We start from the raw sequence: 24,908 nt of genomic DNA on the forward strand, positions 1-24,908 counted from the left end.
GTTTTGCCATGTTGGCCAGGCTGGTCTCAAACTCCTGACCTCAGGTGATCCGCCCGTCTTGGCCTCCCAAAGGGCTAGGATTACAGGAGTCAGCCACCGCGCCGGGTCAAAGACTGTCATCTTTCTGGGGATAGAGTGAGACCCTGGATGCCTAGGCCAGCCCCTTTTTATGCTCCACTCTGTCCAGCATCTTGGAGTTCGGTGGCGGACCCTGGGGTCCTGGAGCAGCTATCACCAACTTTCTTATTTATTTATTTATTTATTTATTTATTTATTTATTTATTTTGAGAAAGAGTCTTGCTCTGTCCCCCAAGCTGGAGTGTGGTGGCATGAACTCAGCTCACTTCAACCTCCGCCTCACGGATTCAAGAGATTCTCCTGCCTCAACCTCCCGAGTAGCTAGGACTACAGGTACGTGCCATCACGCCTGGCTAATTTTTTGTGTTTTTAGTAGAGATGGAGGTTCACCATGTTAGCCAGGATGGTCTCAATCTCCTGTCCTTGTGATCTGCCCACCTCGGCCTCTCAAAGTCCTGGGATTTGTCACCAACTTTCTGTTAAACATTATAGCTGATCTTGGTATGTCCTTATCTGTGGCCTGGCTCTGCTACCTCCCTGCTGTGTAACTTCGGGTTGCTTAGCCTTAATGTTCCTGTTGCCTCATCTTAGCTGCAAAATGGGCTTAAAAGTAGCGCCTCCATTGAAGTGCTGGGGATGGTGCCAGGCATTTGATAACTAATAAATGTAAGTTCTTGTGATTACCAGTAGACATGTATGCCTGTGTACACTGACAGGAAGAAGCAATAGAAAAACCACTTAAATAGGAAGAAGTTGTCATTTTTTTTTTTTGAGACGGAGTTTCATTCTTGTCACCCAGGCTGGAGTGCAATGGCATGATCTCAGTTCACTGCAACCTCCGCCTCCCAGGTTCAAGTGATTCTCCTGCCTCAGCTTCCTCAGTAGCTGAGATTACAGACATGTGCCACCACGCCCAGCTAATTTTTTTTGTATTATTAGTAGAGACGGGGTTTCACCATGTTGGCCAGGCTAGTCTCGAACTCCTGACCTCGGGTGATCTATCTGCCCCGGCCTCCCAAAGTGCTGGGATTATAGGTGTGAACCACCACACCCGGCTGAAGATGTCATTCTTCACATTTCTTTCAATGCCATTGTACAATTTTTTTAAATGTTCACTGTCTCCCACGACTCCTTCATTACGTGGAGAATAAAGTCCAGATTCCTTAACCCATATCTAAGTCCCTCTCTGATTCATCAACCCACACTTCAATCGCAGAAAGTGGCTAAGAACCCATGGAGGCAGGCTGCCCCAGCTCGAGTCCCAGCTCTGCAGCTTTCCTGGCTGTGTGAGCTTGGGTAAGGAAGTTTGCCCCTCTGGGCCTGGGTTTTCTCAGCTGTAAAATACGGAAAGTAACAGCACTCACATGACAGGCTGAGGCGATGTGACTGTAAATAGCCTGGCACAGTGTTCCTCGTGTGGAGAAGCTGGAAGCATCAGCCATGATCATTACCCACCTACTCCTCCGAGACCTCTGGTCATCCTGGAACATCCGCCGGCCCCAGAACATAGCAGGCCCGGCGCTGTCCCACCCCAAGGTGTTTGTGCACGCACGCCCTGCTCTCACACGGCACACCTTCCCCTATCCATCCACCCATCAAAGCACCCCAGGCCAAGGCCCAGCTCCAGGGGCATCCCCTCTGACTTCCTGTCCCCACCAGTCCCCCTTGGGCCTTTGTGCAGGCCGGTACACTTTCACACCTCACCCCCATCAACTCTGTCCCTCCTGCCGCCTCACATCCTTCCTGAGGACGTGGGAAGCTGGGCCTGGCTCTGGGCTCCAGCCCTGAGTTCCAACACAGATGACTGAGGGACCTGCCAGCCTTCAAAACAATTCAGTCATCAAATGGAGTTGACAGCCCAGAAGGGTGGCTGTGAAGATAAACAGAAAACACTAGTCAAAGGCCCTTTTCTCTTCCCGCCTCCTCATGAGCCCAATCCACCTCCCACCTGGACCAGCTGAGGGGGAGGAGGAAGCACTGGACGTGGGGACACTGACGGCCTCTAGATGCCCACGCGAGAGGAATTTCTGATCTTGATTACAACGGATTTGGAGGTGGCTAACAATCCCGAATTCCCACAAGTAAGTACAAACCCTGACCCCGTGGGGTGTTGTCCTGGACCGTTTTCTGTGGATGGGTGTTCCCAATTTCCTTTTTTTTTTTAATCTTTGAGACAGGGTCTTGCTCAGTTGCCCAGGCTGGAATGCAGTGGCACAATCTCAGCTCACTGCAGCCTCGACCTGCTGGGCTCAAGTGATCCTCCCACATCAGCCTCCTGCATATCTGGGACTACAGGCACCGGCCACCACGCCTAGCTAATTTTTTTTTTTTTTTTTTTTGAGACAGGGTCTCACGCTGTCTCCCAGGCTGGAGTACAGTGGCACGATCTCAGCTCACTGTAACCTCTGTCTCCTGGGTTCAAGTGATTCTCCTGCCTCAGCCCCTCAAGTAGCTGGGAATATAGGCGTGCGCCACCACACCTGGCTAATTTTTGTATTTTTAGTAGAGACAGGGTTTCGCCATGTTGGCCAGGCTGGTCTCAAACTCCTGACCTCAGGTGATCCGCCCATCTTGGCCTCCCAAAGTGCTGGGATTACAGGCATGAGCTGCTGTGCCCAGCCTTGCTTCCCTCATCACCTCTCCAGGGCTCCCTGTGTGAGGGGCCCAGGACCCCTCAGCCACCACAAGCTGCAGATGGGAGTGCTGCCACCTAGGGGCAAAGAACGAAACTGCCACAGCTTGGCCCATGCCACCCGGACACATATTATGACAAAAACATTTATTGAGCACTTTCTGCGTGCCAGGCACCATGCCGAGCCCCTGGCGAACTTCATCACACTGGATCCCCAGGACAACCCTATGAGGTAGTAGTATCGTAAGCCCCATTGTACAGATGAGGAACATGGGGCTCAGAGAGGTGAAGTGACTTGCCCAAGGTCACACAGCAAATGCATGGCAACTCTTGGATTTGAAGCCAGATCGGTCTCATAGCTGCAGTCTAACTGTCACACCTGAGTGCCTCCTAAAAGCTACATCACAGAGCTGTCTGAGGACACTGTGGGGAACTGTCTGTGAAAAGGTCCAACACATAAACTCCGAAGAGTTTATGGCAGGCCTCCTGAAGAACAGCGGACTAGAGGCCACCCAGAGGCAGCCTGGAGGCAGAGTGGGGAGGAACGCCCAGTCTTCTCTCCCAGGGGCCCCAACCACCAGCCTAGACTAGCGAGACTCTGGGCTGCTCAGGTTTCAGCCATTTCTCTCCTGCCGCTGTGGCTCTGCCCAGAAACCGTAGGCAGCCCTGCCCCCGACCCTAGAATGTTGCAGGGTTTTCCAGCAGGAGAAGGGACACAGGAGGGCGACCATGGGCCAGGGTTTCTGAATGACATTCAGCAGGATTTCTGCCAATGGCTCAATGGCTCGCTTCCACTGGTAAGGATCAGCAGTCTGCCCCCAGGGCCCTGGACCCAAACAGGAGCATCAGGCCTGCCCAGGAAACACACCTGAGGTTCGTCACTCCGAGGCCTGGATGTAGACAGGCACAGCGAGCATGGCACATGGGCCCTCGGCCCCAGCCTGCAGCTCCGCCAGAGCCAGGTTGGAGCCCAGCCCCTCAGCGTGTCCAGGTACCACCAGCTCAGGTTCCGCGCCCACCGCACCACCCACAACGATAGACAGCACAGCGTCCGGCTCTGCGAAGGGCGGCTTGCCAGGGACAGCCTCGGGCACCAGCCCAGCCCCTGCATCCTTCAGCTCCTCCAACCCCAGCGGGTCAGGCAAGGGGGTCACCACCTTGCGCCCACCACTGCCGCCACTGCGGGGGGCTGCCCTCCTCTGGGGGGGGCGCCGGGTTTGCAGGTCCTTGTCCTTTTGGGGGCCGAGACGACAGCGGTGATCTTTGAGGTATTTGTGGCGGGAAAAGCCCTTGGCGCAGCCAGCACAGCGGAACTTGTAGTTGCCCGTGTGGGCACGCTGGTGCTCGGCAAGGTGGGCACGGCGGCTGAAGGACTTGCTGCACAGGGCGCATTTGTGGAGCTTCATGCCTGGAGGGCAAGGGAAAGTCAGTGAGAAGCATCCGGACCTTCACCCTGCAACGGTGCCTTGCACTGGGAATAAAATCCAGGCTCTTACCCCACCAGTGCCTGTGTGATCTGGCCCCAGCTCTTTCCACCCTCGTCGTCTGCCTTCTCCCAGCCACTCTCTGTGCCAGCCACACTCGCTCTCCTCAGAGATGCCACGCTGGCTCCTGCCTCTGCGCCTTTGTACTTGCCATTCTCCTCTGCCTGGAACAGCCGCTCACTCCCTGCACCTTGGCTTGCTTTGCCAGGTCATCTCAGGCTCAGGGAGGGGCAGTGACGCCTGAGGCCACCCACAGGAACGTGGCAGCACCAAGACTCCAACCCATTCTATGTGTCCAAGTCATTGACCTACTCTCCCAGTTTTCACACTTTCTTTAGTGACTGACTTCTTTCTGGAAATCTTCTCAAACAGGGGAGACTTTACCCCCTAGGGGACTCAGCAATGCCTAGAGACATTTTTGATTGTCACAGCTGCGGGGGGGATGCCACTGACACCCAGTGGATAGAGGCCAGGGATGCTGCTAAACATCCTACAGGACACAGGACAGCCCCCAGGACAAAATTATCTAGCTCAGACCAGGCGCCGGTGGTCGCACCTGTAATCCCAGCACTTTGGGAGGCTGAGGTGGGCAGATCACTTGAGGTCAGGAGTTCAAGACCAGCCTGGCCAACATGGTGAAAACCCCATCTCTACTAAAAATACAAAAATTAGCTGGGCGTGGTGGCGGGCACCTGTAATCCCAGCTACTTGGGAGGCTGAGGCAAGAGAATCACTTGAACCTTGGAGGCAGAGGTTGCAATGAGCTGAGATCACACCACTGCACTCCACCTGGGTGCCGGAGTGAGGCTCTGTCTCAAAAACAAAACAAAACAAAACAAAATTATCTGGCCCAAAATGTCAGTGGCGCCAGGGTTGAAGAACTTTGTTCTAGACCTCGGCTGGCATGTGGAAAGCCAGCCAGTCTGCTCTGAGGAGCTGCTGAGAAACTGAGGAGTGACTTGAAGACCCCTGCCCCGCCTTATCAAGGAAGCTTCCTGGCCATGTCTTGGACCCGCCTAGAATCTGATTCCCTCCACACCTGGTCCACACCTCTATCACACTGGGCACTGCTCTGACTGAGTCATCTCTGCTCAGGTCAGCTTCCTCCTTGGACTGGGGGACTGTGTCTGATTCATCTCTGTTCATCCTAAAGTCCCTAATACAGGCCTGGCTCATAGCCCACATAAGTGCAAGTGCTGGCTGGAATGTGCCAGGCAGGGAAAAAAGCCTCATGGGATATGTCTGCTCTTTCTCCTCCTGGCGGGTCTATCCCAGTGAACTAGAGCTGAACCAGACCCTCCTGGCAGGCCCAAGAGCCACTTACCAGAGTGGGAGAGGATGTGGGCCTTCAGCTTGTCTGGCCGGTTGAACTCCTTACTGCAGCCTGTGTGTGTCCTAAAACCCAAAGCCACCGGTCAGGGGGAGTTCACTAAGCTTAGGATGCTCTTGCTGGCCCCTCCGCTAGCCCTGGGCACAAGGGACAGCCTTGTCTACCCTAAGGGCTGGGCAAGGAGGTAGGGTGGGGAGTGAGGTAGACGGGGCCCAGGACAGGATAAAAGGAGAGAGGCCTGGCCGGGCACAGTGGCTCATGCCTGTAATCCCAGCACTTTCGGAGGCCAAGGTGGATGGATCACTTGTGGTCAGGAGCTCAAGACTAGCCTGGGCAACATGACGAAACTCCATCTCTACTAAAAATACAAAAATTAGCCAGGTGTGGTAGCAGGCGCCTGTAATCCCAGCTACTTGGGAAGCTGAGGCAAGAGAATCGCTTAAACCCAGGAGGCAGAGGTTGCAGTGAGCCAAGATCATACCACTGCACTCCAGCCTGGGCGACAGAGTGAGACTCTGTCTCAAAAAAAAAAAAAAAAAAAAAAAAAAAAAAGGCCAGGCACAGTGGCTCATGCCTGTAATCCCCGCACTTTGGGAGGCCAAGGCGGCGGATCACAAGGTCCGGAGATCGAGACCACGGTGAAACCCCATCTCTACTAAAAATACAAAAAATTAGCTGGCGCGGTGGCGGGCGTCTGTAGTCCCAGCTACTCAGGAGGCTGAGGCTGGAGAATGGCGTGAACCCGGGAGGCGGAGCTTCCAGTGAGCTGAGATCGCGCCACTGCACTCCAGCCTGGGCGACAGAGCGAGACTCCGTCTCAAAAAAAAAAAAAAAAAGGAGAGGCCTGCCCTCAGGCCTCACTTCTGTCCCACCCTCCCGGGCAGCGCCCCTGGAGAATCTGCCCCGCTACCCGCCCCTGCATGGCAGTCTCTACTCACGAGAAAGGGCATTTGTATTTCTTGAAGGGCTCGTGGATCAACATGTGTCTCTTCAGTTTGTCCTTGCGGTTGAACGCAGACTCGCACACTGAGCATTTGTAGGGCTTCTCGCCTGCAGCAGACACAGACAGGGAGAGCCAGCACTCGCCAGGAGTCGGAATCCAGGGCACAAGGGTCCCCGCTGGGCCCCTCAGGGGAGCAGCTCCTCTAGGGAGGTGGCCAGGGGAGAAAATAGCCTCTCTCATTCTTCGGTGGCTTTGTTTTGCCAGGGACAAGACAGGGCTATTTTGATAGGATGCTCAGGAGAGGCCTCTCTGATGAGGCCATGCATGAGGAGAGACCTCAGGTCATCAGGGAGATGGTCCAGGCAGCAGGGAAAGCAGGTACAAAGGCCCTGAGGCAGGAGCGCATTTGGCGGTGCTGATGAACAACAGTTCTGGTGTGACCAGAGAACAAGGCAGAAGGTGAGGGCAGCGAGCCAGCCAGGCCCACAAGGGAGGACCTGGGAGGCGGAGCTAAGGACTTGTTTTTTGGGGGTTTTTTTGTTTTTTTTTTTGAGACAGAGCCTTGCTCTGTCACCCAGGCTGGAGTGCAGTGGCGAGATTTCAGATGAGTCACTGCAACCTCTGCCTCCTGGCTTCAAGCAATCCTCCCAACTCAGCCTCCTGAGTAGATGGGATTACAGGTGTGTGCCACCACACCCAGCTAATTATTGTATTTTTAATAGAGATGGGGTTTCACCATGTCGGCCAGGCTGGTCTCAAACTCCTGACCTCAAGTGATCCACTCGCCTCAGCCTCCCAAAGTGCTGGGATTACAGGCATGAGCCACCGCGCCCTGCCAGGACTTTGGCTTTTACTCTGAGGCAGAAGAGAAGCCACCAGAAGGTCTGAGCAGCGCAGGGATAGGCTTTGATGTAAGCTTTTAACCGGCTCCCTCTGGCTGCGTGTGGAGAGCAGACTGAGGGGGTGAGGGTGGAGGTGAGGATAACCAGGAAGTGGCCCAGGACAGCCATGTTGGGAAGGCAGAATCGGCAGCCCTTGCCACTGGATTGGCTGTGGCTGTGAGAGGAGGAGGGGAGTCAAGGATGAATCTGAGGCGTGGCCTGAGTAGCAAGGTGGCCTCATGGCATTTATGGCAATGGGGTCCACCCTGGGGGATGAGGAATCACACCTTATCTAACTGAATCCTTCCAACAAATCAGGAGGCACCGACTCCCATCATCCTCATTTCACAGATGAGAAAGAAGACTGAAGTTCAGAGAGGCGAAGGGACTGGCTCAGGGGCTACCCCTATGGTTGGGGGAGCTAAGATTCCAGCCCAGCAGCGTGATCTAGAGCCCATCTGAGCTACCCCAGATCTTCCTGCTGTTAAACCTGTCCTGGGGCAGCTTTCGCCTGATGGACTACCTGAGGAACCCACAGGAAATCAAGGGAGGTGCCTGCAAAGTTGCCGTGGGGTCACAACCTGCCCTTTAGAAGGAGCTGTTTCTGGGCTGCTGTGACTTCCTGCCATTATTTCCTCTCTGTTCTCCCTCTGGAATGAATAACGTACTTCTGAAAAAACATCAACCCAGTTGATACGGAAATGCTGGTCCCTACAATGGAATGCTCTGTGGTCATTAAAAAGATTAAAAAGGTCAATCTGTGTTTCCTGATCTGGAAAGATCTCCTGGACATATTGCTAGTGGGAAAAGAAAGCAGTAGAATAGCTTAACACAATCTCATCTTTCATAGAAAAAAATATAATCCTTACTGGATATGTAAGCTCCAACAAAAAAAAAAAAGAAAGAAAGAAAGAAAAAATACAACCCGCATACCCCAAAAAAAGCCCTAGCCATGTGTCTCTGTAAATAAACTGAAGATGCAGGGAGAAAGATGGGGAGGTATAGGGAGAGGACAGACCAAAGTGTCAGTGGCAATTACAACTTGAAGGGGAAATGTAACATTTTACTTTATGTATTCCTATATTGCTTCCATTTTTATAATAACCATGTATTTGTGTGTGTGTGTGTGTGTTTGTTTTTGGTTTTGGTTTTTTTTGGTTTTTTTTTTTTTTTGAGACAGAGTCTTGCTCTGTCGCCCAGGCTGGAGTGCAGTGGTTCGATCTTGGCTCACTGCAACCTCCACCTCCTGGGTTCAGGCAATTCTCCTGCCTCAGCCTCCCGAGTAGCTGGGATCGCAGGTGTGCACCACCACACTAGGCTAATTTTTGTATTTTTAGTAGAGATGGGGTTTCACCATGTTGGCCAGGCTGGTCTCGAACTCTTGATCTCAGGTGATCCACTCACCTTGGCCTTCCAAAGTGCTGGGATTACAGGTGTGAGTCACTGCACCTGGCAGCATGTATTACTTTTGAATAATAATTTTTAAAAGCCATAAAGTGCAACTTGGTAATATCAAACTTACAATGCATTACTTATTTTCCCTTCTTTATTGTGGAGAAATATACATAACAGAAAATTGACCATCTTAAGCTTCTTTTAAGTGTATAATTCAGTGGCACTAAGTACATTTGCACCATCATGCAACCATCACCACCATCTGTCTCTAGAATTTTTTCATCATCCCAAACTGAAACTCAGTATTACACATGCACTTTAACCTAGCATTTCCACTCCTAAGGATATACACTACAGATACACTTCCAAAAGGTTGCCAAGGGACCAACATAGCATTGTGTGTACAAACTAATAGCTGAAATGTAATTTAAGGGTTCATACATAGGCTGGGCACGATGGCTCACACCTGTAATCCCAGCACTTTGGGAGGCTGGGGCAGGGGAATCACCTGAGGTCAGGAGTTTGAGACCAGCCTGGCCAACATGGTGAAACCACATCTCTACTAAAAATACAAAAATTAGCTGGGTGTGATGGTGGGCACCTGTAATCCCAGCTACTTGGAAGGCTGAGGCAGGAGAATTCCTTGAACCCAGATGGTAGAGGTTGTGGTGAACTAAGATCGTGCCACTGGATTCCAGCCTGGGTGACAGAGCAAGACTCAGTCTCAAAAAAAAAAAAAAAAAAAAAAAGTTCATACATAGAGAACTGGCTAAATACAAGATGAAAAATTAATTGAGGAAGACTACCCAGATGTGAAAAAGAAGGTGCTGTTGGTAACATCTTTCTGGGGGGGGGCTGGGGGAGGGGGACCCACAGAATTTAGCCTCCAGGGAAACTGTAAGCACACACTCCTCGGGGAACATCGCCAAAGTATACGATCAGAAAAAAGGGCATATCAGTTATAGTATGTGCTCACTTTTTTTTTTTTTTTTTTTTTTTTTGAGACGGAGTCTCGCTCTGTAGCCCAGGCTGGAGTGCAGTGGCCGGATCTCAGCTCACTGCAAGCTCCGCCTCCCGGGTTCACGCCATTCTCCAGCCTCAGCCTCCCGAGTAGCTGGGACTACAGGCGCTGCCACCTCGCCCGGCTATTTTTTTTGTATTTCTTAGTAGAGACGGGGTTTCACCGTGTTAGCCAGGATGGTCTCGATCTCCTGACCTCGTGATCCGCCCATCTCGGCCTCCCAAAGTGCTGGGATTACAGGCTTGAGCCACCGCGCCCGGCCTAGTATGTGCTCACTTTTGCAAACGTAAGCAAGCGTTTTATATACGTGTAAAATAAAACTAGAAGAATGCAGACTAGACCGCTAACAGTTATCTTTGGGGAAGAGAATTAGGAGTATTTTGCAAACTGCAAACTACAAGTCACACCCTGTTGGTGGTTATTTTAAGAATTAAACATAGGCTGGGCGTGGTGGCTCACATCTGTAATCCCAGAATTTTGGGAGGCTAAGGTGGGTGGATCACCTGAGGCCAGAAGTTTGAGACCATCTTGGCCTACATGGTGAAACCCCGTCTCTACAAAAAATACAAAAATTAGCCAGGCATGGTGGCGGGCGCCTGTAATCCCAGCTACTCGGGAGGCTGAGGCACAAGAATGGCTTGAACCCAGGAAGCGGAGGTTGTAGTGAGATCACACCATTGCACTCCAGCCTGGGTGATAGAGTGAGACCCTGTCTCAAAAAAAAATTAAAATAAAAAATAAAAGAACTAAAATTGAACAGGACAAAATAGAAAACCCTGTTTTGTAAAACTTTTGTTGCAATATATCCTATGTGTATATATGTGCTTCTTGGGTTGCAATATGAAATGTATTTTTTACCATAGGTCATAGGAAAGGAAAAAAAAAGAAAAAACATTGGATTGTTCATCTGAAGTGAGAGGGAGTTTATTTGTACTATATATGCTTTTGTCCTGTCAAGGATTTTCCCTCAGGTTTTCTCAATCTTTAGATCCTTTTCAATTAAAAAACAATTTTTAAAATATAATTTAAAAATCTAAAGATTAACAGAAAAGAAAATGTCAGTGTGTTTCAACTGGGGAACAAGGAGCCGGTGTTTTGTCCAGGTTTGAGTGGGAACATACAGTGAGAGCAGTGTCCCCACCACAGGGGGCAGAGTCAAGAGTCCCTCACACAGGCTGGGTGCAGTGCCTCACGCCTGTCATCCCAGCACTTTGGGAGGCCGAGGCAGGTAGATGACCTGAGGTCAGGAGTTCGAAACCAGCCTGGCCAACATGGCGAAACCCTGTCTCTACTAAAAATACAAAAAACTAGCTGGGCGTGGTGGTGGGAGCCTGTAATCCCAGCTACTCAGGAGACTGAGGCAGGAGAATCGCTTGAACCCGGGAGGCAGAGGTTGCAGTGAGCCAAGATCTACCACTACACTCCAGCCTGGGCAACAAGAGCAAGACTGTCTCAAAGAAAAAAAAAAAAGTCCCTTCCACACAACCTCCAGGGGCTCTTCTCTGCTCTAGTGGTGGTAGGAACCCCTTGTTCATCAGTTAAGGCAGGTGGGTCAGGGGCCAGGAAGGAGAGAGGAAGGAGGAGCAAGGGAAGAGGCAGGAGGGTGGCAGGAAGGCTGGAGGGAGATAGAGAGCAACAGAGAGAAGGAGGGGTAGGGGGCTGGAGGGAGAGGGGAGAGGACAGCGGAGGGAGGCTGGAGGGGGCTAGAAGGAGATGGGGAGAGGGAAGGGAAGGGAGGCTGAAGGGAGATGGGGAGGAGGAGGGAGAAGGGGGCTGGAGGGAGATGGGGAGGAGGAGGGAGAAGGGGGCTGGAGGGAGATGGGGAGAAGGAGGGAGATGGGGAGGAGGAGGAAGAGGGGGAGGAGGGGGGAGAGGGGGAGGAAGAGGGAGACAGGGACTGAAAGGGATGGGAGAGAGATGGGGAGGGGGAAAGGGGCTAGAGGGAGATGCGGGGAGAGGGGCTGGAGGGAGATAGGGAGGGGGAGGGGAGACGGGCTGAGTGAGATGGGGAGGGAGATGGGGAAGCAGAGGGAAAAGGGGCTGACGGAGACAGGGAGAAGAGCCAGATGGGGATGGGAAGAGAGAGAAAGGGATGAGGAGAGGGTGAGGAGGAGGGGAGGGGCTGGGCTGGAGTTCTCAGGGGCAGGGTACCCACCTGAGTGGATGTGAGCGTGCAGTTTGAGGTAATGCTCCCGCCGGAAGAACTTCTTGCACACCTGGCACTTGAATCTGCCCCCACTACCGTGGGTGGGCAGATGACGCCGCAGGTAGCGTTCACAAGGAAACACCTGGCAGAGAAGAGGGGCCTTCAGGTCTGACTCACCGGGCCCCCCTCCCCTGGCCATCTTCTGAGCTCAAAGGTCCCTTGTTTCCAGCCCCCATAGAGACACCTTCCTTTCTGGCTACCTGGGGCCAGGACCCAGACTGTCAGACTCAGCCCTTAGAACTTCATGGCTCCCCACAGGCCCGGACAGAACATGCCTGCCCTGAGCTTTTGCCCAGATGTTCTTCCCACCCAGAGGGCCTTTCTCTCGTTACTGACAAACTCTTACACATCCTTCAAGACCCAACTCAGGTGTCACTGCTTCTGTCAAGCCTTCCCTAGCTCCCTGGTGCTATGCCCGGCAAAGTCAATTCTGCCTTTGAACGTCCACCCACACTTTTAAGTCAGCATTTAACCCACTGAATGACAGCCCTTTGCTTACAGGAGCTCCAAGTGGGCAGAGAGGGGCTTTCATTCCCCAGTACAGGGTCTGGGTCAAATGACTGACAAGTAAAAGAATTAATGGAAAATGAGCAAATTACTAAAGAAATCAATGGAAAGGTAATTTTTAACTTTTATTTATTTTATTTTATTTTATTTTATTTTATTTGAGATGGAGTTTTGCTCTTGTTGCCCAGGCTGGAGTGCAATGGTGCGATCTCGGCTCACTGCAACCTCTACCTCCCAGGTTCAAGCGATTCTCCTGCCTCAGCCTCCTAGTAGCTAGGATTACAGGAGCCAGCCACCACTCCCGGCTAATTTTTATTTTTGGTAGAGATGAGGTTTCTCCATGTTGGTTAGGCTAGTCTCGGACTCCTGACCTCAGGTGATCCACCCACCTCAGCCTCCCAAAGTGCTGGGATTACAGGCGCCCAACACACACCCAGCTAATTTTTGTATGAAAGGTAATTTTTTTAAAGCCAGAAAACACAGAAGTGAAAATCTCTTTCCAATCCAGGCAAAGGAAGGGCATGTATTCACACATTCTTTCATTTTGGTGGAGCATTGGTCAGGGGCACAGACCCAGCTGCCCCACTGCTTATTAGCCCCATCATTTCCTAGGTAGGTGGCCTTTCTGCCTTGGTTTCCCCTCCTGTAAAGGGAGATAGTAGTAGTACACCTATCTCCTAGTAAATTCCGATGAAATGCTCAGAACAGCATCTGGCATGTGGTTCTTACTCAATTCATAATATCTTTTACTTGGACCACAACTTCTAAAGCTTAAAATTAGGCTAGATAATTAGAAACATCTAGAATGAGGCCAAAGTGAAACCAGGGCTGTCCTGGAAAATCTGCCACATATGATTGTAAGAAAATGAGTAGAGTGGGGCTGGGTGCGGTGGCTCACGCCTGTAATCCCAGCACTTTGGGAGGCCGAGGCAGGCGGATCACGGGGTCAGGCGATCGAGACCATCCTGGCTAACACAGCGAAACCCCATCTCTACTAAAAATACAAAAAATTAGCCAGGCGTGGCGGCAGGCGCCTGTAGTCCCAGCTACTCGGGGAGGCTGAGGCAGGAGAATGGCGTGAACCCGGGAGGCAGAGCTTGCAGTGAGCCGAGATCGCACCACTGCACTCCAGCCTGGGAGACAGAGCGAGACTCTGCCTCAAAAAAAAAAAGGAAAATGAGTAGAGTGAAGTAGCAAGTTAAACACACCAGGGAGACGTAATCAGCAAAATCCAGACTGCGGGGAACACCGCTGGACCAAATGGCCCAGTTTCTTTAACAAATAAATTCAGAGGAAAGAAAATATGGAGCAGTGGTGGGGGGCAGGCGGGGCTGTAGATTAATAGAGACTTTTCTTGTATCAATCAATTGCAATCCATGGAACTGATTCAAATAAACTTTACAAAATGATGAAGCTTTGAGACAACTAGAAATTGGAGCACTTCCTGGATGTTTGATGTTATTAGGAACAGGCTTTAATGAGGCTTCCAGAGTCACTGAAAAGAATCCAGGCTGGGCATGGTGGCTCATACCTGTAATCCCAGCACTCTGGGAGTCTGAGGTGGGAGGATCACTTGAGGCCAAGAGTTTGAGACCAGCCTGGGCAACATAGTGAGCCCCATCTCTACAAAAAATTTAGGCTGGGTGCAGTGGCTCATGCCTGTAATCCCAGCATTTTGGGAGGTCAAGGTGGACAGGTCCCTGAAGCCCAGGAGTTCGAGACCAGCCTGGGCAACATGGTGAAACCCCATCTCTACAAAAAATACAAAAATTCGCTGGGCATGGTGGCACATGCCTATAGTCCCAGCTACTCAGGAGGCTGAGCCCAGGAGGTTGAGACTGCGGTGAGCCATGATCAAACCACTGCACACTAGCCTGGTGACAGAGTAAGACTCTGTCTCAAAAAAAAAAAAAATTAAAAAGAAGAGCCAATTGTAATAAGGATAATCTTACATCAGGAAGCTGGGAGGCTGCTGCTCAGACACTAGGCCTGGGACCAGGACAGCCTGCCCTGCCTGGCTCCAGCAGCAGCCCAGACAGGGCCACATCTGGAATGTGATGGATGAGATGGCCAGACAGAGACACTGTGTCATCTGTGGAGCAGCCCCTGAGCCCTGCCTGTGCGTCCTGTGGTGAGAGAGGAGAAGGAAAGGGTGAGGTGTGCACCCCACCCCATCACCTCCTTGCCCCTATTATGGCGTGGGGCCCCAGAAAAGAGGACAGTGGCACCCACCTTCTGGCAGTGTGGGCAGGGGAAGTTGTGAGTGGCGGTCTGCAGGTGGTGCTCCAGGGCCTCGGGAGTGGAGTATTTGTTGACACATTTGACACACCTAAGTGGAAGGAGCAGGAGAGGTGAGGGAGGAAACACAGCAGGCATAGGAAGCAGCCCATGGCCACCCCAGGGCCAACGTCAGGAGGCAACATCCTCCAGTTAATCCATTCCAAATCCATCCACTCTTCTCAATTGCCACTGCCCGTCCTCATCTGAGCGCCGTCGTCTCTTGCTCAGACTTGTGCAGCAGCCTCCTCGCTGGCCGCCCTCTCCCTGCCTTGCCTCCTGTAGTCCATTCTCCACAGGGCGGCCAGGGGCACCTTTAAAAATGAAACTTAGGCTGAGCACAGTGGCTCACACCTGCAATCCCAACGCTTCGGGAGGCCAAGGTGAGAGGATCGTTTGAGCCTAGGAGTTCAAGATCAGCCTGGGCAACATGGCAAGACCCCTATCCCTATAAAAATTTAAACATTAGCTAGATGTGGTGGCTTCCCAGCTACTCAAGAGGCTAAGGCAGGAGGATCGCTTAAGCCCAGGGGTTTGAGGTTACAGTGAGCCATGATTATGCCACTACACTCCAGCCTGGGTAACAGAAAGAGAACCTGTCTCTATTTAAAAAAGAAAAAAAGCCGGGCGCGGTGGCTCACGCCTGTAATCCCAGCACTTTGGGAGGCCGAGGCGGGCGGATCACAAGGTCAGGAGATCGAGACCACAGTGAAACCCCGTCTCTACTAAAAATACAAAAAATTAGCCGGGCGTGGTGGCGGGCGCCTGTAGTCCCAGCTACTCAGGAGGCTGAGGCAGGAGAATGGCGTAAACCCAGGAGGCGGAGCTTGCAGTGAGCCGAGATCGCGCCACTGCACTCCAGCCTGGGCGACAGAGCGAGACTCCGTCTCAAAAAAAAAAAAAAAAAGGCCTGGTGTGATGGCTCATACCTGTAATCCCAGTACTTTGGGAGGCCGAGGGAGGCGGATCACCTGAAGTCAGAAGTTTGAGACCAGCCTGGCCAACATGATGAAACCCCGTCTCTCTACTAAAAATACAAAAATTAGCCAGGCATGGTAGCATGGACCTGTAATCCCAGCTACTCAGGAGACTGAGGCAGGAGAATCGCTTAAACCCAGGAGGCAGAGGTTGCAGTGAGCCTTGATCGCACCACTGCACTCCAGCCTAGGTGGCAGAGTGAGACTGTGTCTCAAAACAAAACAAAACAAAACAAAAAAGTAAGTCAGGCTGTGCCACACCATTGCTTAACCCACCTCCCACCTTGGCCTACAAGGCCCTGTGGTCTGACCCACTCCCACCTCTCAGACCTCATCCTTCTCCTCTCTCCACCTCACTCACTCTGCTCTGGCCACCCTGGCCTCCTTGACCTACCTTGAACACACCAGGCTCATTCCTACCTCAGGGCCTTGGCACTGGCTGTTCCTGTTCCCTGGAACACTCTTCCCCAAGTCTTCCCCAGGCAGTGCCTTCTCATCCTTCATGTCTCAGCTCAAATGTCACCTCCCCAAAAAGACCCTCCTGGCCACCCTGTCTCAAGCTGCCCCCGACCATGCACCCTCAGCCACTCCCTATTACGTCACTCACTTTTATTTTCTTCTTACCACTTCTGAACTGGAATTATTTATTATTGGCTTACTTGGTTATTATCTGTCTCCTCCACTAGCAAGTGGTCCCTGTTCCAGATACCACATCTTGCCCATTCACAAGCTGCTCCCAGCACCAGTGAGAACTTGTTACGTGAAAGAGTCAGACAGACAGGGATCCAAGCCCAAAGCCTTCCCATTTCTGACCCTCTGGGCCTCCTCATTCAAAAAATGGGGTGTGAGTCCCAAACAGACCTGCCTGTCACTCATTCTTACGACTGTCACATTGCTGGGTGCAGTGGCTCACACCTGTAATCCCAGCACTTTGGGAGGCCGAGGTGGGCAGATCACCTGAGGTCAGGAGTTCAAGAACAGCCTGGCCAATATGGTGAAACCCTATCTCTACTAAAAATATAAACATTAGCCAGGCGTGGTGGCACCTGCCTGTAGCCCCAGCTACTCAGGAGGCTGAGGCAGGAGAATCACTTGAACCTGGGAGATGCAGGTTGCAGTGAGCTCAGATCATGCTACTTGCACTCCAGCCTGGGCGACAGAGTGAGACTCCATCTCAAAAAAAAAAAAAAAAAAAAAAAGAAATTGTCACAGAGTCTGACATAGTTTGTATCTATGTCCTCACCCAAATCTCATGTTGAACTATAATCCCCAGTGCTGGTAAGGGAGGAGACCACCCCTCATATCATCTTATGCCCAATTTCTGCCTCCAAAGAAAGAAGAAGTAAAAACTAAAAGGCAGAAATGAAATCCATAGGCAGACAGCCCAGTGCCGCACCCTGGGCCTGGTAGTTAAAGATCGACCCCTACCTAATTGGTTCTGTTATCTATAGGTTACAGACATTGTAGAGAAATGCACTGTGAAAATCCCTATCCTGTTTTGTTCCAATCTAATTACCGGTGCATGCAGCCCCCAGTCACGTACCCCCTGCTTGCTCAATCAATCACGACCCTCTCACAGGCACCCCCTTAGAGTTGTGAGCCCTTAAAAGGGACAGGAATTGCTCACTCAGGGGCTCGGCTCTTGAGACAGGAGCTTGCCGATGCCCCTGGCAGAATAAACCCCTTCCTTCTTTAACTCAGCGTCTGAGGAGTTTTGTCTGCAGCTCGTCCTGCTACACTGGAGGTGAGGTCTGGTGGGAGGTGATTGGTTCATAGGGGTGGATTTCTCATGAATGGTTTAGGACCATCCCCTTGGTGCAGTCCTCAGGATAGTGAGTGAGTTTCGTGAGATCTAGCTGTTTACAAGTGTATGGCGCCTCCCTCTCGCTCTATCTGGCTCCTGCTCTGACCATGTGACATGTCTACTCCCCCTTCTCCTCCTGTCATAAGTAAAAGCCTCCTGAGGCCTCCCCAGAGGCAGATCCGCTAGCTCAGACACTATGCTTCCTGTACAGCCTGCTGAACCATGAGTCAAATAAGCCTCTTTTCTTAAAAACTACCCAGTCTTGGCCGGGCGCGATGGCTCACGCCTGTAATCCCAGCACTTTGGGAGGCCGAGGCGGGCGGATCATGAGGTCAGGAGATCAAGACCATCCTGGCTAACACAGTGAAACCCCGTCGCTACTAAAAACACAAAAAATTAGCTGGGCGTGGTGGCGGGTGCCCATAGTCCCAGCTACTCGGGAGGCTGAGGCAGGAGAATGGCATGAACCGGAGGGGCGGAGCTTGCAGTGAGCTGAGACTGCGCCACTGCACTCCAGCCTGGGCAACACAGCGAGACTCCATCTTAAAAAAAAAAAACAAACTACCCAGTCTCAGGTATTTCTTTTTTTTTTTTTTTTTTTTTTTTTTTTTTTTTTTTTTTGAGACGGAGTCTGGCTCTGTCGCCCAGGCTGGAGTGCAGTGGCGCGATCTCGGCTCACTGCAAGCTCCACCTCCCGGGTTCACGCCATTCTCCCGCCTCAGCCTCCGAGTAGCTGGGACTACAGGCGCCCGCCACCACGCCCGGCTAGTTTTTTTTTTTGTATTTTTAGTAGAGACGGGGTTTCACCATGTTAGCCAGGATGGTCTCGATCTCCTGACCTCGTGATCCACCCGCCTCGGCCTCCCAAAGTGCTGGGATTACAGGCCTGAGCCACCGCGCCCGGCCCTCAGGTATTTCTTTATAGCAGCGCAAGAACGGCCTAACACAGTCAAAAAACACAACTGTGCCAAACAGCTTATAAACATGTCCTCACAACAGCAGTCTGAGGCCACAAACCACTCTGAAGGGAGAAAAGACACCGCCATCTCCCCATCATGAAAACACGTGCCAGCTAAGGAAGAAAGGGGATTATCAGACAAAAAAAGAAAACATTTGTCAGCAAACTGGCCTATTTACAATGAGTTATCAGTGAGGAATGTCACAGGTAGGGGGAAAATTCAAACCAAAAACAAAAAGGCAGGCTGTGTAGAGTACTGCCTGTGGGAAACCCCGGGCAGGCTGCACCTGCGAGGGGCCCAGGGGAGCCTCACAGACTGCACTCTGAAACCACACACTAGCCAGGCGGGTGGCTCACACCTGTAATCCCAACACTTTGGGAGGCCAGCGTGGGCAGATCACTCAAGGTCAGGAGTTCGAGACCAACCTGGCCAACATGGAGAAATGCCATCTCTACTAAAAATACAAAAATTAGCCAGGCGTGGTGGCTCACACCTGTAATACCAGCCACTCGGGAGGCTGAGGCACAAGAATCACTTGAACCCAGGAAGGCAGAGGTTGTGGTGAGCCAAGATTACGCCACTGCACTTCAGCCTGGGTGACGGAGAGAGGCTTTGTCTCAAAAAAAAAGAAAAAGAAAAAGAAAGAAACCACATATTAAATGCCTCCAGGTAGCAAGAAAGGGAAGGTGGGGTGGGAGTAGAGGTACCAGGAGGGCAGAGACTTAACTAGCTAGTGAGATGGGAAAGGACAGAATCTCACAGGCTTCAGGGGCTGGGTTTGGGGGAGACATAGGTTTGTGTGGGAGATAATTTACCAATAGCCAGGAAAATTAAAATCTCCTGCCAGAAACAGCGCCTGAATTAAGTCATCCAAGGTAACATCACCAGTAATGGAGCAAATCAACATCACATGCCTCCTGATATGACACACAGAGGAGGACACAGAATTTGTTGTGACATTCCTGACAAAAGTGCATACCCTGAATTTAATCATGGGGTAAAATCAGGCAAACCCGAACTGAGACATTCTACAGAATACCCTGTCTATACTCTTCAGAAATATCAAGGTCGCGAAAGACAAAGACAGAAGGAGGAACTGTTCCAGCTTACAGGACATGAGAGAGATGAGAGAGACATGATCATTGAATTCAACATGTGATTCTGGGCCAAAAGAAGCCTTTTTTTTTTTCTTTTTCTCTAAAGCATGTTATTGGAACAACTGGAAAATTCCGAATAAGGCCTGTAATTAGATAATAGAATTGTACTGATATTAACTTCCTGATTTCTTTTTTTTTTTCTTTTGAGACAGAGTCTCACTCCGTCACCCAGGCTGGAGTGCAGTGGCCCGATCTCAGCTCACTGCAACTTCCATCTCCCAGGTTCAAGGGATTCTCCTGCCTCAGCCTCCCAAGTAACTGGGAATACAGGTGCCCACCACCATACCCAGCTAATTTTTGTATTTTTAGTAGATACGGCATTTCGCCATGTTAGCCAGGCTGGTCTCGAAATCCTGACTTTAGGTGATCTGCCCACTTCAGCCTCCCAAGGCATGAACCACCGTGCCTGGCCTGATTTTTTTTTTTTTTTTTTGAGATAGCGTCTCACTGTGTCCCTCAGGCGGGAGTGCAATGGTGCGATCTCAGCTCACGGCAACGTGTACCTCCTGGACTCAAGCAATTCTTGTGCCTCAGGCTCCTGAGCAGCTGAGATCACAGGCATATGCCACCATGCCCAGCTCTTTTTTTTTTTTTGTAAAGATGGCGTTTTGCCATGTAGTCCAGGTTGGTCTCAAACTTCTGGGCTCGAGCAGTTTGTCAACCTCAGCCTGCTAAAGTGCTGGGATTACAGGCATGAGCCACCGCACGGAGCCCAACTTCTTGATTTTGGTAACTATAATATACTGCGCTTATGGAAGAGGTTATCCTTGTTTTTAGGAAATACATGTCAGGTGTGATGGCTCACGACTGTAATCCCAGCACTTTAGGAAGGCCAGGCAGGAGAATCACTTGAGGCCAGGAGTTCAAGACCAGTCTGCGCAACATAGTAAGACTCTGTCTCTACAAACAAACAAACAAAAAAATTTAGCCAGGAGTGGTGGTGCCTGCCTGTAGTCCTAGCTACTGGGAAGGCTGAGGCAAGGGGACCACACCTGTGAATAGCTGATGCACTCTAGCCTGGACAACACAGTGAGACTCTGTCTCTAAAAAAATAAAAATTGGCCAGGTGTGTGGCTCATGCCTATAATCCCAGACCTTTGGGAGAACAAGGCAGGTGGATCGCTTGAGCCCAGGAGTTCCAGACCAGTCTGGTCAATATAGTGAAACCCCCTCTTTATAAAAAATAAAAAATTGGCCGGGCACGGTGGCTCAAGCCTGGAATCCCAGCACTTTGGGAGGCCGAGACGGGCGGATCACGAGGTCAGGAGATCGAGACCATCCTGGCTAACACGGTGAAACCCCGTCTCTACTAAAAAAAACCAAAAAATTAGCCGGGTGAGGTGGCGGGCGCCTGTAGTCCCAGCTACTCGGGAGGCTGAGGCGGGAGAATGGCGTAAACCCAGGAGGCGGAGCTTGCAGTGAGCTGAGATCCGGCCACTGCACTCCAGGCTGGGCGACAGAGCGAGACTCCGTCTCAAAAAAAATAAAAAAATAAAAAATAAAATAAAAAATAAAATAAAAGATTAGCCAGGCCTGGTGGCACGGCACCTGTGGTCCCAGCTACTGGGGAGGCTGAGGTGGGGGATTGCTTGAGCCCAGGAGGCGAAGGCTGCAGTGAGCTGTGATCATGCCACTGCACTCTAGCCTGGGTGACAGAGTGAGACACTATCTCAAAAAAAAAAAAAAAAAAAAAGGCCAGGTACAGTGGCTCATGCCTGTAATCCTAGCACTTTGGGAGGCCAAGGCAGGAGGATCATTTGAGCCCAGGAGTTCGAGACAAGCCTCGGCAACATGGCAAAACCCCGTTTCTACAAAAAAATTTTTTTAAAAATTAGATGGGCATGGTGGTGTACACTTGTAGTCCCAGCTACTCAGGAGGCTGAGATGGGAGAATCACCTGAACTTGGGGAGGTCAAGGGTCAAGGCTGCAGTGAGCCATGATCATGCCACTGCGTTCCAGTCTTGGTGACAGAGTGAGACCTTGTCTCTAAACAAAAAATTAATTAATTATATTAAAATTAAAATAAATACGTAAGTTAAATTCATGAAACAAAGGACAGCTTTAAAACACATATATTGAAGGCCAGGCATGGTGGCTCGTGCCTGTAATCCTAGTACTTTGGGAGGCTGAGGAGAGTGGATTGCCTGAGCCTCGGAGTTCTATGCCAGCCTAGGCAATATAGCAAGACCTTGTTGCTACAAAAAATACCAAAATTAGCTGGCAGTGGTGGCACACACCTGTAGTCCCAGCTACTCAGGAGGCTGAGGGGGACGGATTGTTTGAGCCAGGGAGGTCAAGCCTACAGTGAACCATGATTGTGCTACTGTACTCCAGCCTGGGTGAGACAGCAAGATCCTGTCTCAAAAATCAATCAATCCATAATCAAATTATGACAAAATAAAACGTTTAAAAAGAATATTTTTTGAACACGATTGTCTGTGATATGGGGAAGTGGGTCACAGTGGATGGAGAATTCCTATTCACTCTATGCCCTATGATAGTTTTAAAATATTGCACTGTATACACATAATTAGTTTTTGAAGTAGATAATTAATCTTTAATAAAAAAAAAAAAAGGCCAGGCGCAGTGGCTCACGCCTGTAATCCTAGCACTTTGGGACACCAAGGCGGGTGGATCACAAGGTCAGGAGATTGAGACCATCCTGGCTAACACGGTGAAACCTTGTCTCTACTAAAAATACAAAAAATTAGCTGGGCGTGGTGGCAGGCATTTGTAGTCCCAGCTATTAGAAAGGCTGAGGGAGGACAATCGCTTGAACCTGGGAGGTGGAGGTTGCAGTGAGCCAAGATCGCGCCACTGTACTCCAGCCTGGGCGACAGACGGAGACTCCGTCTCAAAAAAAAAAAAAAAAAAAAAAACAAACCAAAACAAAACAAAAAAACCTTTGAACTCTGACCTGCAAAATCACTTCTAGGAACTTACGAAAGAGCAAAGATGTACTTCTGAAGTTGTTCCCTGTATCTTTATTATACTAATGACAAACTGAATATAACCTCACTAACCAACAATGGGAGATGACGTAAGTAAATCACAGAACATCCATGCACAACAGAATACTAAGTAACTGTTTAAAGAATGTGGCAGGTCTATTGTTGCTGAAATGCAAAGACGGTCCATATTACTGGGTCTGACACAGGGTCTCACTAGTGCAGTGGCATGATCATGGCTCACTGCAGCCTTGAACTCCTGGGCTCAAACAATCCAGTTCAGCCTCCCAAGTAACTGGGACTACAGGCACATGCCACCATGCCTGGCTAATTTTTGTATTTTTTATACAGGCAAGGTTTCACCATGTTGCTCAGGCTGGTTTTGAACTCCTGGCCTCAAGTGATCTGCCTGCCTTGGCCTCCCACAGTGCTAGGATTACAGGCATAAGCCACCGTGCCCAGCTATAATTACTGTTTTTTTTTTTGTTTGTTTGTTTGTTTTTTTGAGATGGAGTCTCGCTGTGTCTCCCAGGCTGGAGTGCAGTGGCGTGATCTCGGCTCACTGCAAGCTCTGCCTCCCGGGTTCACGCCATTCTCCCGCCTCAGCCTCCCAAGTAGCTGAGACTACAGGCGCCCGCCACCACGCCCGGCTAGTTTTTTGTATTTTTAGTAGAGACGGGGTTTCACCATGTTAGCCAGGATGGTCTCAATCTCCTGACCTCGTGATCCACCCGCCTCGGCCTCCCAAAGTGCTGGGATTACAGGCTTGAGCCACCGCGCCCGGCCTATAATTACTGTTTTAAGTGAAAAAGTTTTAAGTGATAAAACTACATGTACAGTGGTCCCATTAAATCAGTCTGTTTGTTGGACATTGCACTACAGGAAGACAGTGTGATGAATTTTCACCAAATTCAGTGACTGTATTTGGGATCACCTGACTCAAATATAGTCTGTGATGTTTATATCCGTATCCGTATCTGTAAACATATTTATTACACACATATGCCAAAGGATATCTACCAAGAGGTTAATGGTGCAGTGGCAATCCCTGGGTGACAGTTTTGTTTTTTTGTTTTTGCATGGGTTTTTACAAAATTCTTTTCTCTGCATTGAACATTTGCATTGAACATTGACTTTTGCAATTAGGGGGAAAAATCAATAAATCTTATTTTTCTTTTTTTTCTTTTTTGAGACGGAATCTCTCTCTCTGTCGCCCAGGCTGGAGTGCAGTGGCACGATCTTGGCTCACTGCAACCTCCACCTCCCAGGTTCAAGCGATTCTCCTGCCTCAGCCTACGGAGTAGCTGGGACTACAGGAGTGTGTCACCACATCCGGCTAATTTTTGTTTTTTTTTGTTTTTTGTTTTTTGTTTTAGTAGAGACAGGGTTTCACCATGTTGGCCAGGCTGGTCTCGAACTCCTGACCTCAAGTGATCCGCCCTCCTTGGCCTCCCAAAATGCTGGGATTATAAGAGTGAGCCACCACACCTGGCCAAATCTTATTTTTTAAAAGAAAATATTAAACATATAGTAAACATATAGTGACATGACTAAAATTCATTTGAGAGATTTGGGGAAAGTAGACATAGGCAGGCCAAGGCAATGTGGCTGACAGGGAACAGAAACCAGAATGACAGGGCTGGGACCTCTAAAAATATGATGAAGCCACCACAGCCACTCAAATGTCACTATGAGATAGAATCAACTCTCATGGTGTATAAGCCACTGTTATTTTAGGTCTCTATTGCATGCAGCCAAACCTCTACTTAAATAACATGAATAATAATAATTGCAGCAATAACATTTATTGAGTACCTACTATGTTCCAGGTACCATGTCTAAGAGCCTCAGCCTTGTCTTACTTGATCCTTATAAATAACCCAATAGGGCAGGCACTACTGTGATCCCCATTTCATTGAGGAGAAAACCGAGGCTCAGAGTGGCTGAATACCTTGCCCAAAGTCATCCACTGGATTTGCAGTCAAGACAGGATTTAAGCACAGGCCAATGGCTCCAGAACCCTTACCATTACCCATGATACCATTCCACCTTCAGGCCATTCAGATGGGGGCCTGGCTCATTGGGCCTTACTTTTGGGACAGGACAACAGCTCCAATGTCTAAAAAGGGCCACTGGCACTATGACCCTACAAGGGGACTGCACAGGGTCATCAGCACTGCAAACTCCAAGACCAGGGCTGTGAGGCTTCCAAGATCTCACACTAGGGTTCGAATCTAAACTCTGCTGATGTTGTTACTCTGGTGGGCAGGCCACTTCTCTTTGAACCTCAATGTCTTCATCTTCAAAA

At 50.3% G+C, this 24,908-nt stretch overlaps 1 protein-coding gene and 1 long non-coding RNA gene across 6 annotated transcripts in view; one reads left to right on the forward strand and one right to left on the reverse strand.

Moving 5' to 3' along the window:
* The window catches only part of LOC105496225 (uncharacterized), a 21,071-nt gene extending 12,559 nt beyond the window's left edge, over positions 1-8,512 (forward strand). The window contains exons 3-5 of the long non-coding RNA XR_011613416.1: positions 1,258-2,159; positions 2,724-5,289; positions 7,667-8,512. This is a non-coding gene — a long non-coding RNA (uncharacterized lncRNA). The remainder of the gene's footprint in view (positions 1-1,257; positions 2,160-2,723; positions 5,290-7,666) is intronic.
* LOC105496226 (zinc finger protein 341) overlaps positions 2,843-24,908 on the reverse strand; it is a 64,226-nt gene continuing 42,160 nt past the window's right edge. For 4 of the 5 annotated variants that reach the window (XM_011766423.3, XM_011766422.3, XM_071079497.1 and 1 more), the window contains 5 exons: positions 14,710-14,806; positions 11,920-12,052; positions 6,463-6,574; positions 5,519-5,589; positions 2,843-4,118 (listed from right to left, as the gene is read on the reverse strand). In XM_011766423.3, coding sequence (XP_011764725.1) covers positions 3,589-4,118; positions 5,519-5,589; positions 6,463-6,574; positions 11,920-12,052; positions 14,710-14,806 — 943 coding nt within the window. In that variant the 3' untranslated portion in view covers positions 2,843-3,588. The remainder of the gene's footprint in view (positions 4,119-5,518; positions 5,590-6,462; positions 6,575-11,919; positions 12,053-14,709; positions 14,807-24,908) is intronic. The other variant, XM_071079498.1, reaches the window with a different exon arrangement.

This window comes from Macaca nemestrina, chromosome 15, assembly GCF_043159975.1.
Source record: "Macaca nemestrina isolate mMacNem1 chromosome 15, mMacNem.hap1, whole genome shotgun sequence".
Classification (NCBI taxonomy): domain Eukaryota; kingdom Metazoa; phylum Chordata; class Mammalia; order Primates; family Cercopithecidae; genus Macaca; species Macaca nemestrina.